General features: G+C 41.3%; 1 protein-coding gene across 1 annotated transcript; it reads right to left on the bottom strand.

Annotated features, from left to right (window-relative positions):
* Positions 1-5,417: 5,417 nt before the first annotated feature.
* Positions 5,418-18,040, bottom strand: calb2a (calbindin 2a). Its single transcript, XM_012832382.3, has 11 exons — positions 17,694-18,040; positions 13,887-13,963; positions 12,653-12,742; positions 12,258-12,338; positions 10,953-11,009; positions 9,997-10,074; positions 8,386-8,441; positions 8,020-8,059; positions 7,789-7,842; positions 6,347-6,418; positions 5,418-6,170 (listed from the first exon to the last, which is right to left on the bottom strand). The coding sequence occupies exons 1-11, from the start codon at positions 17,785-17,787 to the stop codon at positions 6,054-6,056; spliced, it is 816 nt and encodes a 271-aa protein (XP_012687836.1). The 5' UTR covers positions 17,788-18,040; the 3' UTR covers positions 5,418-6,053.
* Positions 18,041-19,711: the final 1,671 nt, after the last annotated feature.

Here is a 19,711-nt window from a genome sequence, read left to right as displayed (position 1 = left end):
CAGGAGGCGGCCATCAAGGCTGTACTCACTACAGACAACCAGCCCCTCACACTCTCCTCCACCGACGTGTGTGCTGCACTGAGCAGGACTAATGCACGAAAGGCTGCTGGCCCTGACGGCATCCCTGGACGGGTGCTCAGGGCCTGTGCTGGGCAGCTGACTGAGGTCTTGACTGACTTATTCAACCTGTCACTGGCCCAAGCAGCTGTCCCTACGTGCTTCAAGACCATCTCCATCGTGCCGGTGCCAAAGCACTCCAAAGCAGCGAGCCTTAATGACTTTCGCCCAGTTGCACTCACTTCAACTATCATGAAGTGCTTCGAGAGGCTGGTCCTGGCTCATCTTAAAACATGCCTACCACCCACACTGGACCCCCTCCAATTCGCCTACCGCCAGAACAGGAGCACGGAGGATGCCATCTCCATGGCACTACACTCCGCCCTTTCCCACCTGGACAACAGTAACACCTACGCGAGACTGTTGTTCATAGACTTCAGCTCTGCATTTAACACCATAATCCCCTCCAAACTGATCACTAAACTCAGTGATCTAGGCATCAACACCTCCCTCAGAAACTGGATTCTGGACTTCCTAACCAACAGACCCCAGTCTGTCAGGTTAGACAACAACACCTCCTCAACCCTCAACCTGAACACTGGTGTCCCACAGGGCTGCGTGCTGAGCCTTCTCCTCTACTCCCTCTTCACCCACGACTGCACAGCTGTACATGGTTCTAATACCATTGTAAAGTTTGCAGACGACACAACGGTGATTGGCCTCATCAGCAACAACGATGAGTCGGCCTACAGGGAGGAGGTTCAGCACCTGGCAGAGTGGTGTGCCAATAACAACCTGGCTCTCAACACCAAGAAGACCAAGGAGCTCATTGTGGACTTCAGGAGGACCAAAGGTGGCGCACACACCCCGATCTGTATCAACGGGACGGAAGTGGAGCGTGTCGCCAGCTTTAAATTCCTGGGTGTCCACATCTCCGAGGACCTCTCTTGGACCCTCAACACCTCAACCATAGTCAAGAAGGCTCACCAGCGTCTCTTCTTCCTGAGGAGATTGAAGAAGGCCCATCTGTCTCCTCAGATTCTGGTTAACTTCTACCGCTGCACCATTGAGAGCATCCTCACCAACTGCATCTCAGTCTGGTTTGGCAGCTGCTCTGTTGCGGACCGCAAAACACTCCAGAGGGTAGTGAAAACTGCCCAACGCATCACTGGTTCCCCACTCCCCACCATCGATGCTGTCCAGCGCAAGAGATGTCTGCGGAAGGCGCGCAGCATCGAGAAGGACAGCTCCCATCCCAACCACAGACTGTTTGCCCTCCTCCCCTCAGGGAGGCGCTACAGGGCCCTCCATTCCCGGACCAGCAGGCTCAGGAACAGCTTCTTCCCTGCGGCTGTCTCCCTGTTGAACTCTGCACCACGGTGATAGTTCCCCCTGGCTACCCCCTCACACTCCTTCCTGTATTCCCCTCTCTACCCTGGCCTGACTGCCACACACCTACCTCCAGTCACTGAACATTTGCACTAAATGGTTCATTGTATATATCTATTTATGTTAAATTGTTGTCATATCCATATTCATCGTACTTATATCTTATCATGTGGGAACTATCCTACCTCCTACCTCATACCAACTTTATAACTTCTACTGCCACCTTCACCTGTACTTCACCTGCACTTTACATATATCTATATCACATCTGCACTAATCACCTTTATTGCTGCTCATGTTCTTACTGCTCATACCACTTATATCTTATGTCATACTGTATATACCCTATTTATCTATATTTATCTTATGTCATACTGTATATACCCTATTTATCTATATTTATATTACCATTTGCACATACTCTGCACTCTTCTACTTTGCACTTCTGGTTAGATGCTAACTGCATTTCGTTGCCTCAGTACCTGTACTCTGTGCAATGACAATAAAGTTGAATCTAATCTAATCTAATCTAAAAGTATTGCAAGGAAACGCAAAGGTAGTACAAAAAACAATTCCCCACCAAAAACAAAATTCCCACCATGACCTCTAGGGGGCTCCGTCGTATAACAATGATCTGTTTGCATATTTAGTCGCATTGTTGTCGATAGTCTTGAAGTTAAACCCAGGGTCACCAGAGATGACTCTTTCCTTGGATAGGCAGGGTTAAGGGCTGTGGCAGAGAAGGGTAGTAAGGCTGTTCAGCCTAGTCACCATCCCTTCTGACATGGAATTTTAACCAACAGCCTTTCTCTTTCAGATCCTTTACTCCCAAGCTACCTCTATGCGATAAATTGACCTGTTTATAGTCAAATAAAAAAAAACTTTATGTAGACAGCAATTTCTTATTTTGTTTATGTTGGCCTTTTCGCAGCCTGTGGATTTTAGTGTCTTTTTATGGATCTTCTGAGTTATTCGTCTTCCTTGCTCAACAGTAATGTTGGATTGAAACTATTGTTTATACTCTGTTGTAAGCTTTCAGTTTGCTGTAAATTTGTTCAAGCCATAGAGTGGTGTATGATCTATCAATTGTTTGTCAACCAGAATCCATGCTGCTTGCCATGATGTGGTTTATGCTTACATTAAACATTACATAAAGAACTCTCAGTACTCACTGAGTTCATATTTCACTCGCAAATAAGATGGCAACAGCAGCAAAAACATGTATGTGATGAAAATCATGTGACAAACACAATTTCATCTTTTACTCAATTTCTTAATTGTACAATTTTTTTCTGGGATTTGTTTGGGCGGTACTGTGCTCCGATTTTATGAAACCGTGCCCTGTAATAGCACTGTAAAACCACATGGTGACAATGGTGTTCTGCCACAAAGCTATAATCTGGAATGGCCATCTGGCCCAGTGCAAAAGTCCGTGCCCATATTCCTGTGACTGATCTTTGTAGAACTAGCGCAAATCTGCTTTTTCAGCCTCAAGCACCATTGTGTCACTGCACACAGTGCTAAACCACACCACACGTGCCACTGATGTGGTCTGATTTCAGAATTTTTTAAATGAGACACAATTTACATAAAGTAACAAACTTTCCCAGGGGATAACTATATAATATTAAAGTCAAAAACAAGAACACAACATTCTCACCATCTGCTGTTAATACAAACGGGTTTGGGTGTCTATATTTAGAGCCTTAGAGGGCAGCCACATACATCCACATCACAAGTGTGTAGATTATTATGATTTAACTTCAAATACTGTGTGGCGTGTGGCTGTAATTGTTTTTGATATAACAGAAGTGTGAGTTTGGTCTCCTCAACTCAGAGTTCAGAATTGTTTGGAACACTTTTTCAGTGCCATAGGGTGATGACACGGCAGATTAAATTTGCATGCGGAGTGCCATAAGTGCAGCGCTGTGTGATGTGAGCCATGCCCTGCAGTAAGAAACATGGGTGTTGCTCTCTCTTCCCCTCTTATTTTAAAGGTCCAGCTTTTCTGGGTTTGAACCCATTTACTTTGTTCTCTTTTTTTAAACATCTGCCTCTTTCATACGTCTTAATATTCTTGTCTCACAGTTATCTCTGTTCTCTCCTGCTCAGTTAGTCATTTGGTATTTTGTCATAGTTACACTGGCCTACTTTGTGTATGACAGACTCCTGAAGGCTTTCATTGTGGAAATACCACCAGGGAATTATGAAACGGAGCCAGGTGTCAGTGTGGTCTGCTGTTATGATTTTTCCTGAGTGCTGTCTCCATGCATAGTATTTACTCTGTTGTGCTATGATACTAAACTCATTAGCTTTGTTGTAGCTCTCAAATGATTTTCAAAATGAATGTACACAGACATTACATTCCTTTTATAGTTGTGTCAGTTGATGTGTTTGTGGTGTGCGTGTGCGTGTGCGTTTGTGTGTGTGTGTGTGTGTGTGCGTGTGTGTGTGTGTGTGTGCACAGATGTGGCAGGAGTGAGCATGCAGTCACTAACAGTGTCAGGAGCACGAGAATTAATTAAATGGTTCTTACTCTTTTCCACATTTCCACACCCCTCTACATTAAAGTGAAGTACTACTCAACAACTGAATTCAAGTGGAGTTCAGAACAGATATTAAACACTGTGCATGTCACTTTGAGTCATGGCTTGTTGTCTCACTAAAGAAAATGTTGTTTATAGCCAAAGATAATGGTAATTGTGTGGCAGCACAGATGAGTTCATTTTAGTGTCTTTGATTTTATTTTAATCAGGCATTGTTTACTTGTCTTCTCGCATGCTTTGCAGATTGACAGCATTTAAATATCACTGCATGTTTTAGGCCTCTTGGAATGACAGCAGGCTAGAGCAGGATTATCTATTTATCATCTCTAATTTTGGATGTCAGTACTGTGTGCTGGTAGTCTGAAATACATTATAGAGCCACAAATACATTTCTATGTCACTTATTTTGCAGCATGTTTAGAAGTGGTAATACTGTCTATAAGAACTCCATGTTTTATTTTCCAACCTGAATGCACATGAGATTGTATATGATTCTCTGACAGCAAGGTGCTGGGTCTGTGGGTGGATAGGGACCTCATCTCTGAATTACTTATTTAATTCACTTGAGCTATATTTAATGATGTTATTAATAAAACAGCAGGATTCTCATTCATGAATAAATCATTAGCAGTATTTTCATATATGACTGGTTTCTCCTGTTCGTCTTTGAACATGGCAGGCATTACCTCTCAGAAATTTCTGACAGATGTAAGGCTATTATTATTTACGCTGCTGTTCATAGTAACGGCCCTTCTAGACCACTGACATTTCAGCCAGTGTAATATAAAATCACTCTTCCTTTTTGAAAGACTTTCTTTAAAAAGAGAAATTCTTTTTCACTACTCCCTCGAAGAATGCCAATTCTGCCTCTGCATGATGTGAGTGTTTGCCATTTTCAACAGTCAGGAAAGATAAGATGGAACAACAACATCACATTCATAGTCATAGTAAAATGCCATCTACTGTTTAACATCTATTCCGGTCAAGTACAGTTATATAAATTATATCAGTGATGTTGACATCCTTAACTGATTACTTTTTTTTTTTTTTTTTTTTTAATGTAAGGAAGATTGATCACGATCTTCATTCATTTTTATCATTCTATGCAGAATAATGCCGTCTTGGTTTATTTCAACATAAACCTCCAGAAAAGGTCTTACATTTTGACCAAAAATCTGACTTTTTATGAAATATTGAAGTCCTGATGATTAATTGATAAGAACTCCTACAAGCTCTGTTTTGTAAGGAGGAATTCTTTCTCTTGAATTATTTAGCTTCATTTAAAAGCACCTGCAAGAAATTAGGACCTTTGACTGGCAGTATGAAGTCTTTTGGCAGAAATTCACGAGGTCTGATATATGGACAGTCGGTGTTCTGTTCTGAAAGTGTTTTAACATTTGGAGAAAGAGAGAGAGAGAGTCTGTATATCATGTGACTCCATATAGAATATATGGTAAGAAGCCATTCATTTATTTATTTATTTCCCAAATAAATACATCAAACTGAGCATACATATCATCACATACTGTATCTTTTAGTTCTGTAACACCCTCTAACAGTATCAGCCATAAAACCGCCAGCAAAACCCCAGAACATAAACAGGAAATGAGTGAAATCAGGAAGAGCGACAGGATCAAATCTAGAGGTGACCAAAGGGGAATGAAGGCCATAACAAACAAACTAGAGGGAGAAACTCTAAACCAGGCAATGTTAAAGTCACCTATCATATCATAATCTTGCAATTTTTTTTTCTCCAAACCATTAAATCTGCTGAGATTCCTTAGTCAGTAAGATTCATTCATTATAGTTTAAAAATTGAACAGAGGGGCGAAGTCATAGCCGGGTCAAATCTGCACCTGAAAGGTTTGAGGAGAGGTGATGGGGGAGGGAAGGACTTGCTATTTGTGCTTCTCTGTGCACATTCATTCAAAAATCATGGAGGGGAGTGCCCGGAACATGCACATGGTTACAGTCGTCAGGCAGCTGGAAGTGGGTGAGAAGACGGTCATGTCTGAAAGGGTCATGGGTCAAGGGTCAACAGGAAGAGGAAGTGGAGCGGGTTCACAGCATGGGCTCCCGACATAGGACGATCTCCAGCTCTGTGCGGTACAGCTTGCCACCGTCGGAGAGCGCCATGATGCTCTTCTTGTAGCCAGTCAGGTTCTTAGTATCCACCTCCTGTGGAATTATGGGAAATAGACATTATCATGTAAATAATACAGAACTTATCCTCCATTTCAAGCACAGCACAGTGCAGCCTCAGTCATTCCCCTTGATCTTTTATGATATGAGATTAAAAAAAATGCAGGGCTTTCGGGAACAATTCACCCTTTCAATCCTGCCCACCAGCTTACCTTTTTGTTCTTCTCATACAGATCTTTCAGAAGAGCCTCAAGCTCCTGCTCATCAATGTAGCCATTGCCATCCTATCAAAAAAAAGACATTCATGTTCAGAATCACTCTTAATCAGGGCGCTGCTGAAACAATATGACAACATATTACTAAATAGAGTAAGGAGGGAGACCAGAGATTCTCAGTGCTACTTTTTAGTTTGCGTGCCATCACGCATTGTGCTTTTTTGTGTGTTTTTGAACACTCTGCACATTTTATTTCTGGCACTGTAAGCCTTGTTAGTGCTCAGTTGACCTGCTGTAAATCAAAATTGCTCGCTATCTTTTTTTTAAACCCATGATTCCGTAGTGGTGACAGCAGATAGTTGCCGAGTTGGTTTTAGAAGGGGGGGGGGGGTTGAGAGAAATGCTGAAATAATTATGCCTATAAATGATAGCGTTTGACACACATCATGTGTACACTGTTTGCAGTTCATTTATAATTGAGATTCTGTCCCCATGATCACAGCAAGCCTCTGGTCCACAACATGCACACAGGGCTGATTCAAAGAGGTTGTTACTTGGGTTAAACTTTCCTTTTAAAATTCTAATTCTGGCCACCATCTGTTTTTTACTGTATTTTACTGTACTGTATTTACCTTTTTAAACTTCTGTTATATTGGCTACCAGTGAACTGGCAACAATGTATGGTGCTAGATAGAGCAACCAAAGGGAAATACATTTAAAAATGATGCGTGATGCTAAGGAAAAATTCCAATTTTGTTTTAGAATTCGTTTTTAAATGACCAATTTGATTCACAGTTGAGACTTTCATTTTGATTGTGTTTGGACACTTTCCTTAATTGCACATTGTTAGTTTGCTTCCAAAATGAAATCGTCATAGATTATTTGAGTCCTCTCATATTTTCCTTCCAGATGGAAGAAAAATAAGTACTTTACTTTTTTAGAGTTTTCAATTGCTGGATCCTATTTGTCTTGACACAAAAGCAATGAATGTGTATTACTAAGACAAAAAATGATTGGCAATATGTTCAGTTTGTTTTGTATAACAAATAAACACGCCATGAAACATGGATGGCTTGATGTTGTTCGTTAGCGTGCCATTAGTTTTGCATTTGGGGATTGTGTTTATCATGGACCAATTGCCACCCAAATGACTGAGTTGGCCCCGCTGAAGGGAGGGCGGCGAGGAAAAGAACAGGTGCAGAGCAGCCATTCATTTCCATGTGCAGGTGGGTGGAAACACCCCTCGTTTGCATACACACGCCATTCAGGGGCAAAGGGAAATTAGACATAAAATCCCTTAGATCTGGCTATTAATTCTGGGTGGAGACCAGGAATTGCCTCACCTGCTGTGGATAGAGCTTGTTATTCAGAATGGTGTCTTTCATTAACACACTGCAGACTTTTCTCTCAGTGTGACTGTCACCTTTTGTTATGCGTACCTTGTCATAGAATGTGAAGATGGCATTGAATTGCTCAGAGGTCAGTTTAATGCCCTGCAAAATACATACACATAATCAAACCATCACTGTGTAATGAACAAATGGAAGTAAAACATAAAAATACAACTCCTTGTTACCCATTGTTCAAGTAGAATGAAATAGACATACACACACACAGACTTATATAACGCATATTTAATATGTGTTTTGAATTATTATCATGAGAAATACCTCGAACTTCAGTAAGAAGTTTTCTTGGACAGGAAGAAGCCTTAAGACAAGAGAAATAAACAGTTATGTCAGTTTTTTGTCAGTTAAAGTTCAAGGCATTTGTGCCAGAATAAAATACTTTGGCTTACTTATGTGGCTTACACTGTGAAAAGTTTCTTGGTGAAGAATTCCTCAAAAAACTAAACTGCATTTTGTATAGAAGTAAATCACTACACAATGTGATTAAAATGTACTATTTATACTTAAATGAAAAGTACATTGTACAAATACCCTTACTTAATTAATTACTTCACTACATTGTATCTAAGATCACTTAAAGTAAAGAGTGTCCAGTTACTCTGTGAAGAGTTTCTCAAAACAGAATACCTTGCCATTTCAGAGAGACCCAGCTTTCCATCTCCATTCAGGTCGAACATCTTGAGCTAGGGGAGACATGAAAGAAAAAAAGAGACAGTAAAAGAAAGAAATGAGAGGGCATGACAGACAAGAAGACAGATATCAGGAAAGAGAAGAGAAAATGAAGTACAAAAGTACAGAGCACAGAAGATTGTAACAAAAATTGAGAGAGGGCGATAAAAGAGAGAGAAAGGGATAATAAGTATGTTAATGATGAATGTACACAAACATGTCACTTCATGTCTCTTTAACTGAGAACAGCATCACTGAATGATCAGAAGAGAAAGAAAAGCAAAGACTAGGCCATAGAAGGCTTCCTTCAAGTACCGTGACACTGTGGTCATTTGTGGATGTGCATAGTTGACTGCATGTGTGCATTTTCCACTAAAGTTTTTGTGCCATTTTGGCCAGAGGAACTTTTTCAGTGATGCTTCATTAATAAGGGTCTTCATGCATGAACGGTTTTCTCCAGTGCTTGTATAACACTTGGTAATAAACCATATTTGGCCTGCCCCTGAGTTGGATATAGACAGATAATTGGTCATTCTTTTGACCTAAATAAGGTCAAATGTTCAATTACAGAATATGTACAACACATCTCAGGCAATATCTCTACACATCAGACTTTTGGAATTCTGTAATATTACTCATACCAACCACATTCAGTAAACAATAGGCCCTTATTTCTCAGTAAACAAACACGTAGCCGCTGTTTGTTCATGAGCCGTGTGGCATCAGCCAGCCTTTAGGCTTCAGTGTTGTTTCCTGCCTCAGTAAGTCTGACATATACTGGTTACTGCACTTGAAACAACATTAGCCTTTTCACACCAATGCACTGTCCATTCAGTAAGTGCATCCAACACTTGATTACTGTATCTTTACTCATTAGTTTTGTTCCTTCAAACATTCATTGCTGGCCATCCTATAGTTGTGCAACGCTGTGGGTTTCTCATTTTTGTGTTTTTGTGCATTTTGTTTTTGCATGACAGACATCTTTTTTTTTTTTTAATGCATCTGCAGTTATGCAACTGGATTAGTCAAGTTTCTCAAGTTGCAGGTCAAGTTGCTTGCCTTGAGGAGTAGCCATATGCCAGGCACAGCTGGGCTGGGAGCAAACAGCCCGCAGGTCATAGTGCGCCTTTGTCCATTTGTCCACGCTAGAGCCACCAGCGCTGTGGCTTACAGCTCCCTGCTCTGCCATGGACCTTATGAAATTATATGCCACTTAAATATAATAACTACCTTGTGCACTGTACCTCAACCCCCCATCTATAATTTGCTGCTCCATACGGACCATAACAGCCTGCAAGCAAAGTGCAGTGGCCTGGGAACTGATGTGGGTTTTTCTGGACCACATTGGAATGATAATACTGGTTCAACCTTGAAATTTCTTAGGTGGAATGGCCTGCTGTTCATGAATAACCCATGAGGAACTTGCATAATGTCTCCTAAAGTGGAGTTTATTCTGAGAAACTTTTTTATGGAACCAAATGGTCTCCTGGAGGTGGCGGAGACAGACATGTCTCATTGTGTTTGTGGAGTTCGACACGATGTGTTAAGGTGAGGTTTTGAGAGGCTTACTATTGTCTGTGTGTACTCGTGCAGCTTCTGGTCATCATAGTGTCTGTTTGCTTTCTTCAGCAAGTCTGAGAGGAAGCCCTGTGGAAAGAGAAGAAATAAAAGACTACACATGTAACTGCTGTTGAGATTTATCTTTGTCACTTGAGTGCATGCGCTACTATGCTACTGTTTACATTTCAACTAGTAATGTGAACATGACCTTGCGCCAAGCAACAGTACATTCATTAGAGCAATTTGACTTGGGTCACTCTGCTAGTCCCAGCAGCAACCGACTGAATTTCGGTTTTTTTCCTCTCTGCTGCTCAAAAGCTTCATGCTTTTTTTAACAACAGCCCTGAAAGCTCGCAACTGCATAATATGTGCTGCTGCATACTATCTTGTGTAGAAGGGTATAGGGGGGAGGAAGAGGGATCCTGCTAAGAGCTTCCTGTAGCATTCCTGTACATATCCAGATGGAGTCATTTGTGCTGTTCTCATCCACTGGCAGTGAAAACATGAATCATTTACATGGCTTCTGTCTGCCTCACAACATCAGCACAGAGTGTCCTGATTTAGCAGAGGCTAGGTGGAAAGGATGGGTATGAAGGGTTGATTGATTAAATGTGCTAAAGACTATTTGTCAGTCTCTTTGTTCACTACGAACAAGGGCATATTTCATCATTTCACGCTACAAAGAATAAGAAAAGGGGTTGTCAATGGTGCTGAAATGTAGACTGTTAAAGTATGTGCTATATATACAAAGCACTCTCATTCTGGACTGTCACTGCTGAGGGTAACATATGACTAACATCAGAGTTCGGATTGGATTGACTTGTATCCCTTTCTACAGACTAATTTGGTAAGGAACAATGCTAATGCATGTAGTCTGTATTATACATATTGCCATCCACCGAAGTTATGTACTACCATGTGACAGTTATAAATTATAAATTATATAAATTTAACAAAATTCTCACCTTCAGTTCATTTGCTTCAATGTAGCCACTGCGATCTGTATCGTACCTTCGCCAGGCCTATGTATAGAAACAAAGAGTAAAATAATAATAATTGTGATAATCATGAATATGGCTGTGCAATTGTTACTCAAATGTAGTTTGAAGTCACAAACCGTTCCCCCGCTATGCGAGTAATATGAGGAGAACGTTTTCTTTTTCATCTGACAAGATGGCATTGATGGGACAGAATGTGCATATTGACACCCAGGAGGGTAGTGAAGTGGAGAGGTGTGTTAGAAATGGATGGGGGAGGGAGAGAGGAGGAGAGAATGAGAGGCAGAGGAACAGAGCGAGAGGAAATCATTTCCAATTTGTTTATTCCTTAATCATCAGGTTTCCCCCCCTGTAATCACACTAGACTTTTCATTACACTTTTTAACATTTTCCAATTGCCCTTGCTACACATTGTGAGAAGACAAGGAATGAGAAATGCAATTTAATTAATGTTTTAATCTAGCAGCCGTCCCTGTTTCCAGCAAAGGCTCTTATCAAAGATAGATGCCCTGCCTCTCCAGGTCTGTGGAGAATTACAGAAGCACATCTATAATATATGACTCTGAAAATAGAAGTTTGTACTTCCTCATTCTATCCTTTTAAAAAGGCTCGCCAAGTAGTGCTGGATGATTAAGAGTCTTCCCTCGCTCTCCCATCTCCCTTTTCTGTCTCTCCCCTCAGTTTGACAACATGCCGCAGATAGCCAGTGAATCCCATTACAGATAATCAAACACTTTGAGGCTGCACAGAGATTTAAGAGGATGAAAACGTCAACATCTGTGGGAGAAGGAATCTCCTGCTCCAGGAGGCAAAGGTTTCACGGGTAGCGCTGGAGCAGTGGGAAGTCATGCCGATGGAAGTCTGTGATGTCAGCAAGTCTCTGACCTCAATACTCTGATCCCCCACTGCTTTGACCTTAGCAACTTTTAGTTTGTGGAGTTTTGGTATGTGATGAAGTAGTGTTCTGTACAGAGATACATTGATAACCAGTTCTTCTGATGCAATTGCCTTTGCAATTGATGCAATAAGTCCTCTGTATAGCATGCAGGCAAAAGTAATATATATGTTATAACACACTCCAAAGGAGCATGTGATATGTGTTTATCTGGTGTAATGGCACATTTGCTACTGTGCTGTAATGTAGTTGTGTCATGATTGTTAAAGCATATTTACACTACCACAAAGTGTAAGCTTTGTTTTCGTTCCTGTGTTCTTGCGATACCTGGTGCATGGTTAATCTGTTATGGTACATGGGCACATTTCTCTACTCACAGCCATGAATTCAGCGCTGGAACCGACAAACTGTCTGAAACAGAGCAGGAAGTTCTCTTCTGTGGGCAGGATCTGAGCCAACTGGAGGAGACAAGGAGAGAAAGAGAGAGAGAGAGAGAGAGAGAGAGAGAGAGAGAGAGAGAGGTAGAGGGAGGTAGAGAGAGAGGTAGAGAGAGAGAGTGAGAGATCAAACTAAATAATATCCATGTGGGGGGAAACATCAGACAGGTTTTACATCTTCATCTAGAGCACAACTGGCAGGTATGGGGTGTTGTTCACTGAGGGATTTGGATTCTGTTCATTGTAGACCAAATAAAAACAAGGTTGACCTTCCTGCTGCAGGAGAAGAGATTATATATAACATAATAATAAACTATGTCTTGCACACATCTCACCTCTGACATCTCAATTCTCCCATCTTTGTTCTTGTCAAATTTCGTCATGAACTCTTTCATCTTCTCTCTGAAAGAAACGTTTGTTGGGTCCTAAAAACATGCAGCCACAAGAAGACGAGTTTACTTCATGGATGACTGAAACATCAACAAACAGTGGCAGTGCACAACAAATCGCATGCCAACAGCAAACAACTCTAGGCAGAGTCTACCCCCAACCGAAACACAAGCCCTTTGCATAACTACTGTAGGGTAGGGTATCTGACCGATACATCTCTCATATTTCTTTGTTATACACGCAGGGCTTGGGAGAATATGATTTGCAGCTCTCCTCCCAAAATAAAGCATTACAAGCCATCTGTCTGAGCACAACTGTCTGGGGATATCTTCTTCTGCTGCTTGACTTTTCTCATTTAAAAATTGCTTAAGCAAATTGGAAGGAATGGTCTTAGGCTCTTCAGATGCTGTTGCCATTTGCTTGGCTGAAATATCTCGCAGGCCTGTCAGGAGTGCCACATTAACTTGTGCATAAACAACATGACAGACAGCCCCCTTAAAAAGGAGGAGCTGCTTTAATCATCCGTGTGAATAATTTCCCTCAGTTCCATTTTACCCCATTCATCTAGAACCCATTACAGGTTATGGCAATACATTTAATCATGCCAGTGCATTTCTGTTGGCTTTTCATCATTTTTCAGACATGACAAGAAAGGAAGGTTACACCGAAATGGTCCTATATGCCATGCTTCATTATTTGATCCCCTAAGTACATGAATTGGTGTCAGAAAAAGAACCCTTGTGACCTTTATGGCGAGCACTAATTTACTTCAAAACTGTCCAGTCGATTTAGAATTTCTTTTACGCTTGATATTTCTCTGAGAGTTTTGTTGTTTTGCTCTGTTCATACTCTGAGTAATCGTCAACCAACTTTACTTTTTGTGTTAATTAAAGTAAACAACCCACTGATTTCTGCTCTTGAGGCAGTAAATGCCAATTAAACAGCCAACAATATCTAACTCCATTTCACAAGGCCAATTATTCAACAGCAGAAACAAAGTTATACAGACAAGAGAAAATTACTGAGTATTCAGACTGCACTGCTGTATGGCTCCTCACTGCGAACAGGGTTAGTTTGTGTTGACATATACACTAATTAATGAGAACTAACACAACAACGGACACCAATATTTACCATCAGAACGTCAGAACTTAGCACATTAGTGTGTTATTTGCTTACCACACCAGCTCCTCTTCGTGCAACCTCCAGTTCTCTGAAGAAGTTCTCCAGCTCCTTACCTTCAATGTAGCCATTACCTGCGATAGAAGTGAATAAAGTCACATACAGTAAACACCTCAAAGCTTCCTTGACACTTCAATGCATTCTACTTGCTCCCCCCCCCCCATCACCCCCCCCCCCCCACACACCCATCTGTCTTCCTGGGCCCTTTGCACAAGTTCTCCGAACATCCTTCTGACTGAGAAATGTTCGAGTGACAAGCTAAGTAGCTGACTTGTTTGGATTGTGTCTCTGAGCCTGTGCAAAGCTGGCTAACTCAATGACTTGACAAGGCAAGGCTGGCGGCCACCCAAAATTGGGTAACAGCTTAATTAAAACTCTGGACGGCTGTTCATGCCAAACTGCTTTCAACATTCTCTTGCTCTTTTTTTCTGCTTTTAATTGGAGTCTCATTTATTTTAGGGAGAGATGAGAGGAGAACCATGAGGCCTGACACTGCTTTAGAAAAATGGAACTGGTGTTGCCGGCCCAATTTCACAGATATTACCATCTGTGGGTAATTTCCCATGCCAGGAAATTGGCTTTGTGTTTGTGCACAGGAGAGTGTTTGTATTTGTGTACACATTTCTCTGTTTCTTGCCCTCTTTGTCTCTCTCTCTCTCAGACACGGTGTTCGTGTGTATGTGCTTTATGCATATGTTGTGCCTAAACATATATAATTTATCCCCATGTGTCATAATGGAAAACATGCTATTGCTCAAAAAACAATTATAAAATGCTATTCAGATACAGTTTGGGGGTTGGGGTGGTGGTACAAATGTCATTCTATTTGCTATTTAGTCCCCACCAGCTATGAAAGGTCTTTCAGTCAATTCCTTCGGTTAGTCAATTTGCCTCTGGAGCCGACTGCCATTCAAAAACAGCAAGGAACACATCATTGAAGAGAAAACTTTTAGGCTGGTATTTACAATAAGGAGGACATCATGGATGTTGTTATCCGGAAACCTTTAAAAACGATTGCTATCAAGAACATGCAACCTGTCTGTGTCAAGCACAGATGGAATTTCATCAGCATCCCTTTGTTGTGTTTACAATCCCAGGACTACAGAGTAGCAAATTACTCTTTTGTTTAGTTTTTAGTTGAGACATGAATGGATTAAAGGTCACTTTACCTTGACGATGACTGGAATGACATGATACATCTGGACACTGGTACCATTAGTGAATCTTTTATTCAAAGAAGTTCTGGAAGTATTTAGTTCATCCCATTAATCTAAATACCTTAGATGATTACCTTTTGTGAATTAATCTGAATATATCAACTCATTCACACAATAACAAAGTTAATTAGCCTACCATTAATTTGAAATGCACATCCAATATGTGTGTATATTTATCTAGATATACGGTCCATCATTGTAATGATACTAATTATCTTTTTTGGGGAAAGAAGTGTCAAAGTAATACAGTTGGGCTCATAATTACAAATGAAAATGGATACTACGCTTAAGATCTTAAATACTGGTAATATGATAAGTACACACATTCCACCTGATCATCTATTCTGTAATGATCTACATGGTCTGATCTGCAAATGTACCATGCCAGCTGGATTCAACCAACTGCCCATGTTGGCCCTGACCTACTTTTAAGTATTACATCTGTTTAATTCCAGTGACATATAGGCCTACAGTACAATTTTTTCATATAGAATGGAATATTCAGGACAGTTTTAAGTCTAAATCAATATATATATCCATCATAGCATACGCCAATTTGGCTAATATGACAACCTCACTCTCGCAAACTAGGCCGAGCGCTGCAGTATTTCTTAAAACAGAATATATTAACTGACTGCTTTAAAGCCACAGCATAACACCTTCTTTGAGAGAAATTGCTGACGTACACGTGCGATCATATCCATAAAAAATGTATGGATGAGAGGCAAATGCGTCCCTCACTGTCACTGTCATTGTCACTCAACACTGTCATTGTGCCTGGAGATTTTCAAGATGTTCAGGACGTTTCCAGTCGTACGGGGATTTCTCCTCTGTTTGAAAATCCCGCGCACTATGCTTTAGCCTCTTGCACTACTGAAGTAGCCTATAGGAAAAATAATTTACTCAGGATCTACAACAGTAACACTAGCTTATGTGGGACAAAATATATGCTTGAGATCGACTCTCCATGTCTTTATTATTCATGCCGTCATTGTAACATCATACTCATCAGCGTTCCCATCACTGAATATCTACAATGTTGTTCGAAACCTGAAATGGATGTTGAGGAAAGGAATGGCTCTGTAACGCCAACTCATAGTCTCAAGCAAGCATAGCCTATAGATGCGATGGGACAGAGCCGTCGCAATGAGACCGCAGCCAATAGATCACTCACTATATCCTCACTGTCTGTGGACTAACACTATATAATTCCAGATGAAAGCGTATTGCTTCCAGCTACAGGAAGCATTATATTTCACTAGTGTTAAGGGCCAATATGAAGCTCAGGTCTTCGCGCTGTGTTTCATACAATCATTATTTGAATATCCATTTGATGACACATCGCAGCAAACTCTTTTAACTCCAACTAGTCGCAAGTGCATGGACAATAGTCTAAACCTCGCCAGTTTTAAACCAAACCGTCTTATTATGAGTATGATCTGATGGCATAAATCATCACCATGTTCTATCCAAATAAACTAGCCATCCGTTGTACACACTGGAACAGTCAAGCGAATGTGAAGATCTTGAAGTGTGGCAGTCATTCATGCGCCGAAAACAAAAAAATCAAAACAAAAACAAAAACGTTGCGAGTCATTGGGATTCTGACAAATTGTCCCTAAATAAACACTCAACAGTCACCAAGGGAAGAGGTAAGGTTTCCAATTCTGATTTGAAATTTTCATACAGTTGTGGGCTTCTAAAAATACTAGAAACATGACCAAAATCATTCTGTTTATCACGGAGAATACGTCTTCAAGCCGAAAACATAGATGCATGCAAAGAAATTGAAGAAATAAATTGTTAACCGTTGTTCAGCGTATTAAACTCAAGAACAAATCATCAATATCAATCATAAAACTGTCAAAAGTGTTGTAAACTGTAACTCACTCACACTTTACTTATGCTCTTGTTTTTTTCTTTCGGAGAAACGCTATCGTTCGGGATGGACAGGAAACAGGCATCGGGTTGACACACCCTCCTCCTTAGTGTCGATGCGCTCTTTTGTGGTTGACTTTTCACCACTACCATTGTACAAATACTTTTGCGTACATTATTCTTTCAAGTGTCTCACTATTAATATCTGAAGCGCCTGCCAATAAAAACTGTGCAGTTCAGTATAGCCTAAACTTCCTGGATATATTCCTGATTTTATTTCAGCTTTATTCTCCATAAAAAACATTTAACCTCAGTACTGAGGCTTAAAGCTCGGATGTCATGATGTTTTTCACCCTGCCCATTCAATAAAACATAGTTTAGACACGTGTTCATCATTATTAAGTATAAGAATATCCGATAGTCGTGATAAGCTGTATATTTGTTCATAACAATGCCGTTAAGCTATACGAAGAGCAAATACAGAGCATAGAAACCCAACGATTCCTTCCCAATGGATTTGAAATCAACTGCAATACTTAGAAAAATACTTTCCAAAAGTCTCAGGACAACCCAAATGGACTGCGTCTCTTCATTCCTTCCCTTTTTGGCTAAACATACAGTTTTGCTGTGTTTAACTCACACACGCTCAAGAAAATTGACGTGCGTAATGGGAAACGATCCTTTGGATAACTTTGTATCCTGCACTCACCATCCGTGTCGAAGTGATTCCAAATGTCCAGAAACTGGGAGGCGGTGAGCTCCGCCAGATGAAGGTATGGAGGGTGCTGTCCTTTGTTTGCCATGTTGTTGATAACTATCCCCGTGGATGCGCTAGAAAATCCCGAGCGAACTTTTACTCATGCAGGCTCCGATTCTCACTGTTCCCCCCGTGCGCCAAACCGCGCTTTTAAACGCCTGCAATGCCTACTATCCCTCTGCACTCCTAAGGGTGGCGCAGTGGCCCTAAAATCTGCATCATCTCTAAGCCCTGCTGTCTGTCGCTCTTGCGCTTCCTGATGCGAGGATTCCCGCCTCGTTGCGGGTCTTCCCCCTCCATGTGCAAAGAGATGCTCAGCACACCGAGTGCTCCAGAACATCGTTGGCTGAACCAGGGCTTTTGATTTAGGTTATGTCATCCATGAAGTGATTTCTGCGCGATGGACAAATATGTAAATCACCTCTTTCAGCAAATGGCAAGAAACAGCATTGTTTTTGCAGGGAGAAAATTACAGCAGGCGTCTCCCGCTTAACACTGGTTGTCACCCAGCACATGTCTGATATTCGTGCATGTTTTTTTGGGGGGGGGGGGGGGGATTCAGTTCTGAACAGTACAACCCCATGTGCCTTTAACTTAGTTAGAACGTAATGTGCTAGGTGGTGCTGGTTTATCTGCCACCTATGCAACCATATCAGCACCTCTCGGATGCGTTCGCCTTCACAGTCATATGTACGGCGCACAAGTCCCCACAGAGCCCTTGGCGACACGGCTAATTATCTTACTGCAGCCGTGCGTGCAGACTGCCGCCTTTTATGAAGCACCGGCTCAGTCCGGAAAGCAGCGCCCAAGAAAGAGTAATGCTCACATACCATAGGGACTGGGGCACCCCAGTAATTATCATCTGCCTGATGTTGAGCGACTGCTAGGGGCTGGTACACGCGCAAATGGAAGAAAAAAGCTTCAACAGCAATTACAAGTGTTTCCCTGAAATGACTCAGACCAGATTAATTAGAAAACCACTCACTAATTACATTTCACACATCTCTCTGAGAGTCCAGTGACTAGTGGTGTTCTTGGGTCAGAGTCTACCCAACAACCAATACATTTGAAACACACTGTAAAAAGCCATTTCAGCACTTATTTTGATTTGTTTTCTTCAGGCCAGCAGAAAGTGGTAAGTGGTTAGAATGTGACAGTCAGGAAACGCTTGTAAGTAAATATTGACATTTTCCAATTCATTTGGCACACTTCAGCCAGTATCCCAAACATGTTACAGTGGATGTTAATGCCGGAGTATTTTTTAAAGCTTAAACAAAAATCTTGTACTTCCAATGTTGAGAAGCATAGTGGCAGGGCCTGAACATGAATATACACAGTGTTTCACCCTTAAGGTCACCTTGTATCCAATGTGTATTCAGAGCCATCGACACATTGACACAGTCGTTCTTGAAGTGCAGTTTAGGCACTTTCTAACGATCAGAGTAGACATTAATCCATCTCTGTGTGGACAACACTGGCCTCAGGGGCGGTGTTCCAGTCAATCTGAAGGAGTGGCAGAGACAAACTTGCTCATTCACTGAAATCAGAGGCCCTGTAAATCATTTCATACCAGAAGGTGTTCCTTCACTCAATCTCACCACCTTCTCACCGTCTTACATCTGTTTCTTTATTCACTCTGCCTAGGTTTCCTAGAACAGTGGTCCTCAAACCTGCTTCATCTCTCATTAGGTACTGGCAAATGTTTTCCACCTACCTGGAGTAAACATGTTGTACATTTGTTACAAATCTTGCATTCAAGAGACCATATTGCTGAGCAAAACAGGCCTGAACAGTGAACAATTATTAGCACCCATAAATACAATGGGAAGTCTCATCTGGTCAAGGCTACTGGCAAATACTCTTTATTTCTACTGCCATAAATGATATCTGAATGACATTCTCACATTTGCCCAGTGCAGAACAATTGGTAAGGGCTACAGTGGATACTGCAGGCTAACCGTATATACAGT

The sequence above is a fragment of the Clupea harengus genome, chromosome 3 (assembly GCF_900700415.2).
Source record: "Clupea harengus chromosome 3, Ch_v2.0.2, whole genome shotgun sequence".
Classification (NCBI taxonomy): domain Eukaryota; kingdom Metazoa; phylum Chordata; class Actinopteri; order Clupeiformes; family Clupeidae; genus Clupea; species Clupea harengus.
Note: the sequence above shows the minus strand (reverse complement) of the source record. Positions and strands in the feature narration are given on the sequence as shown.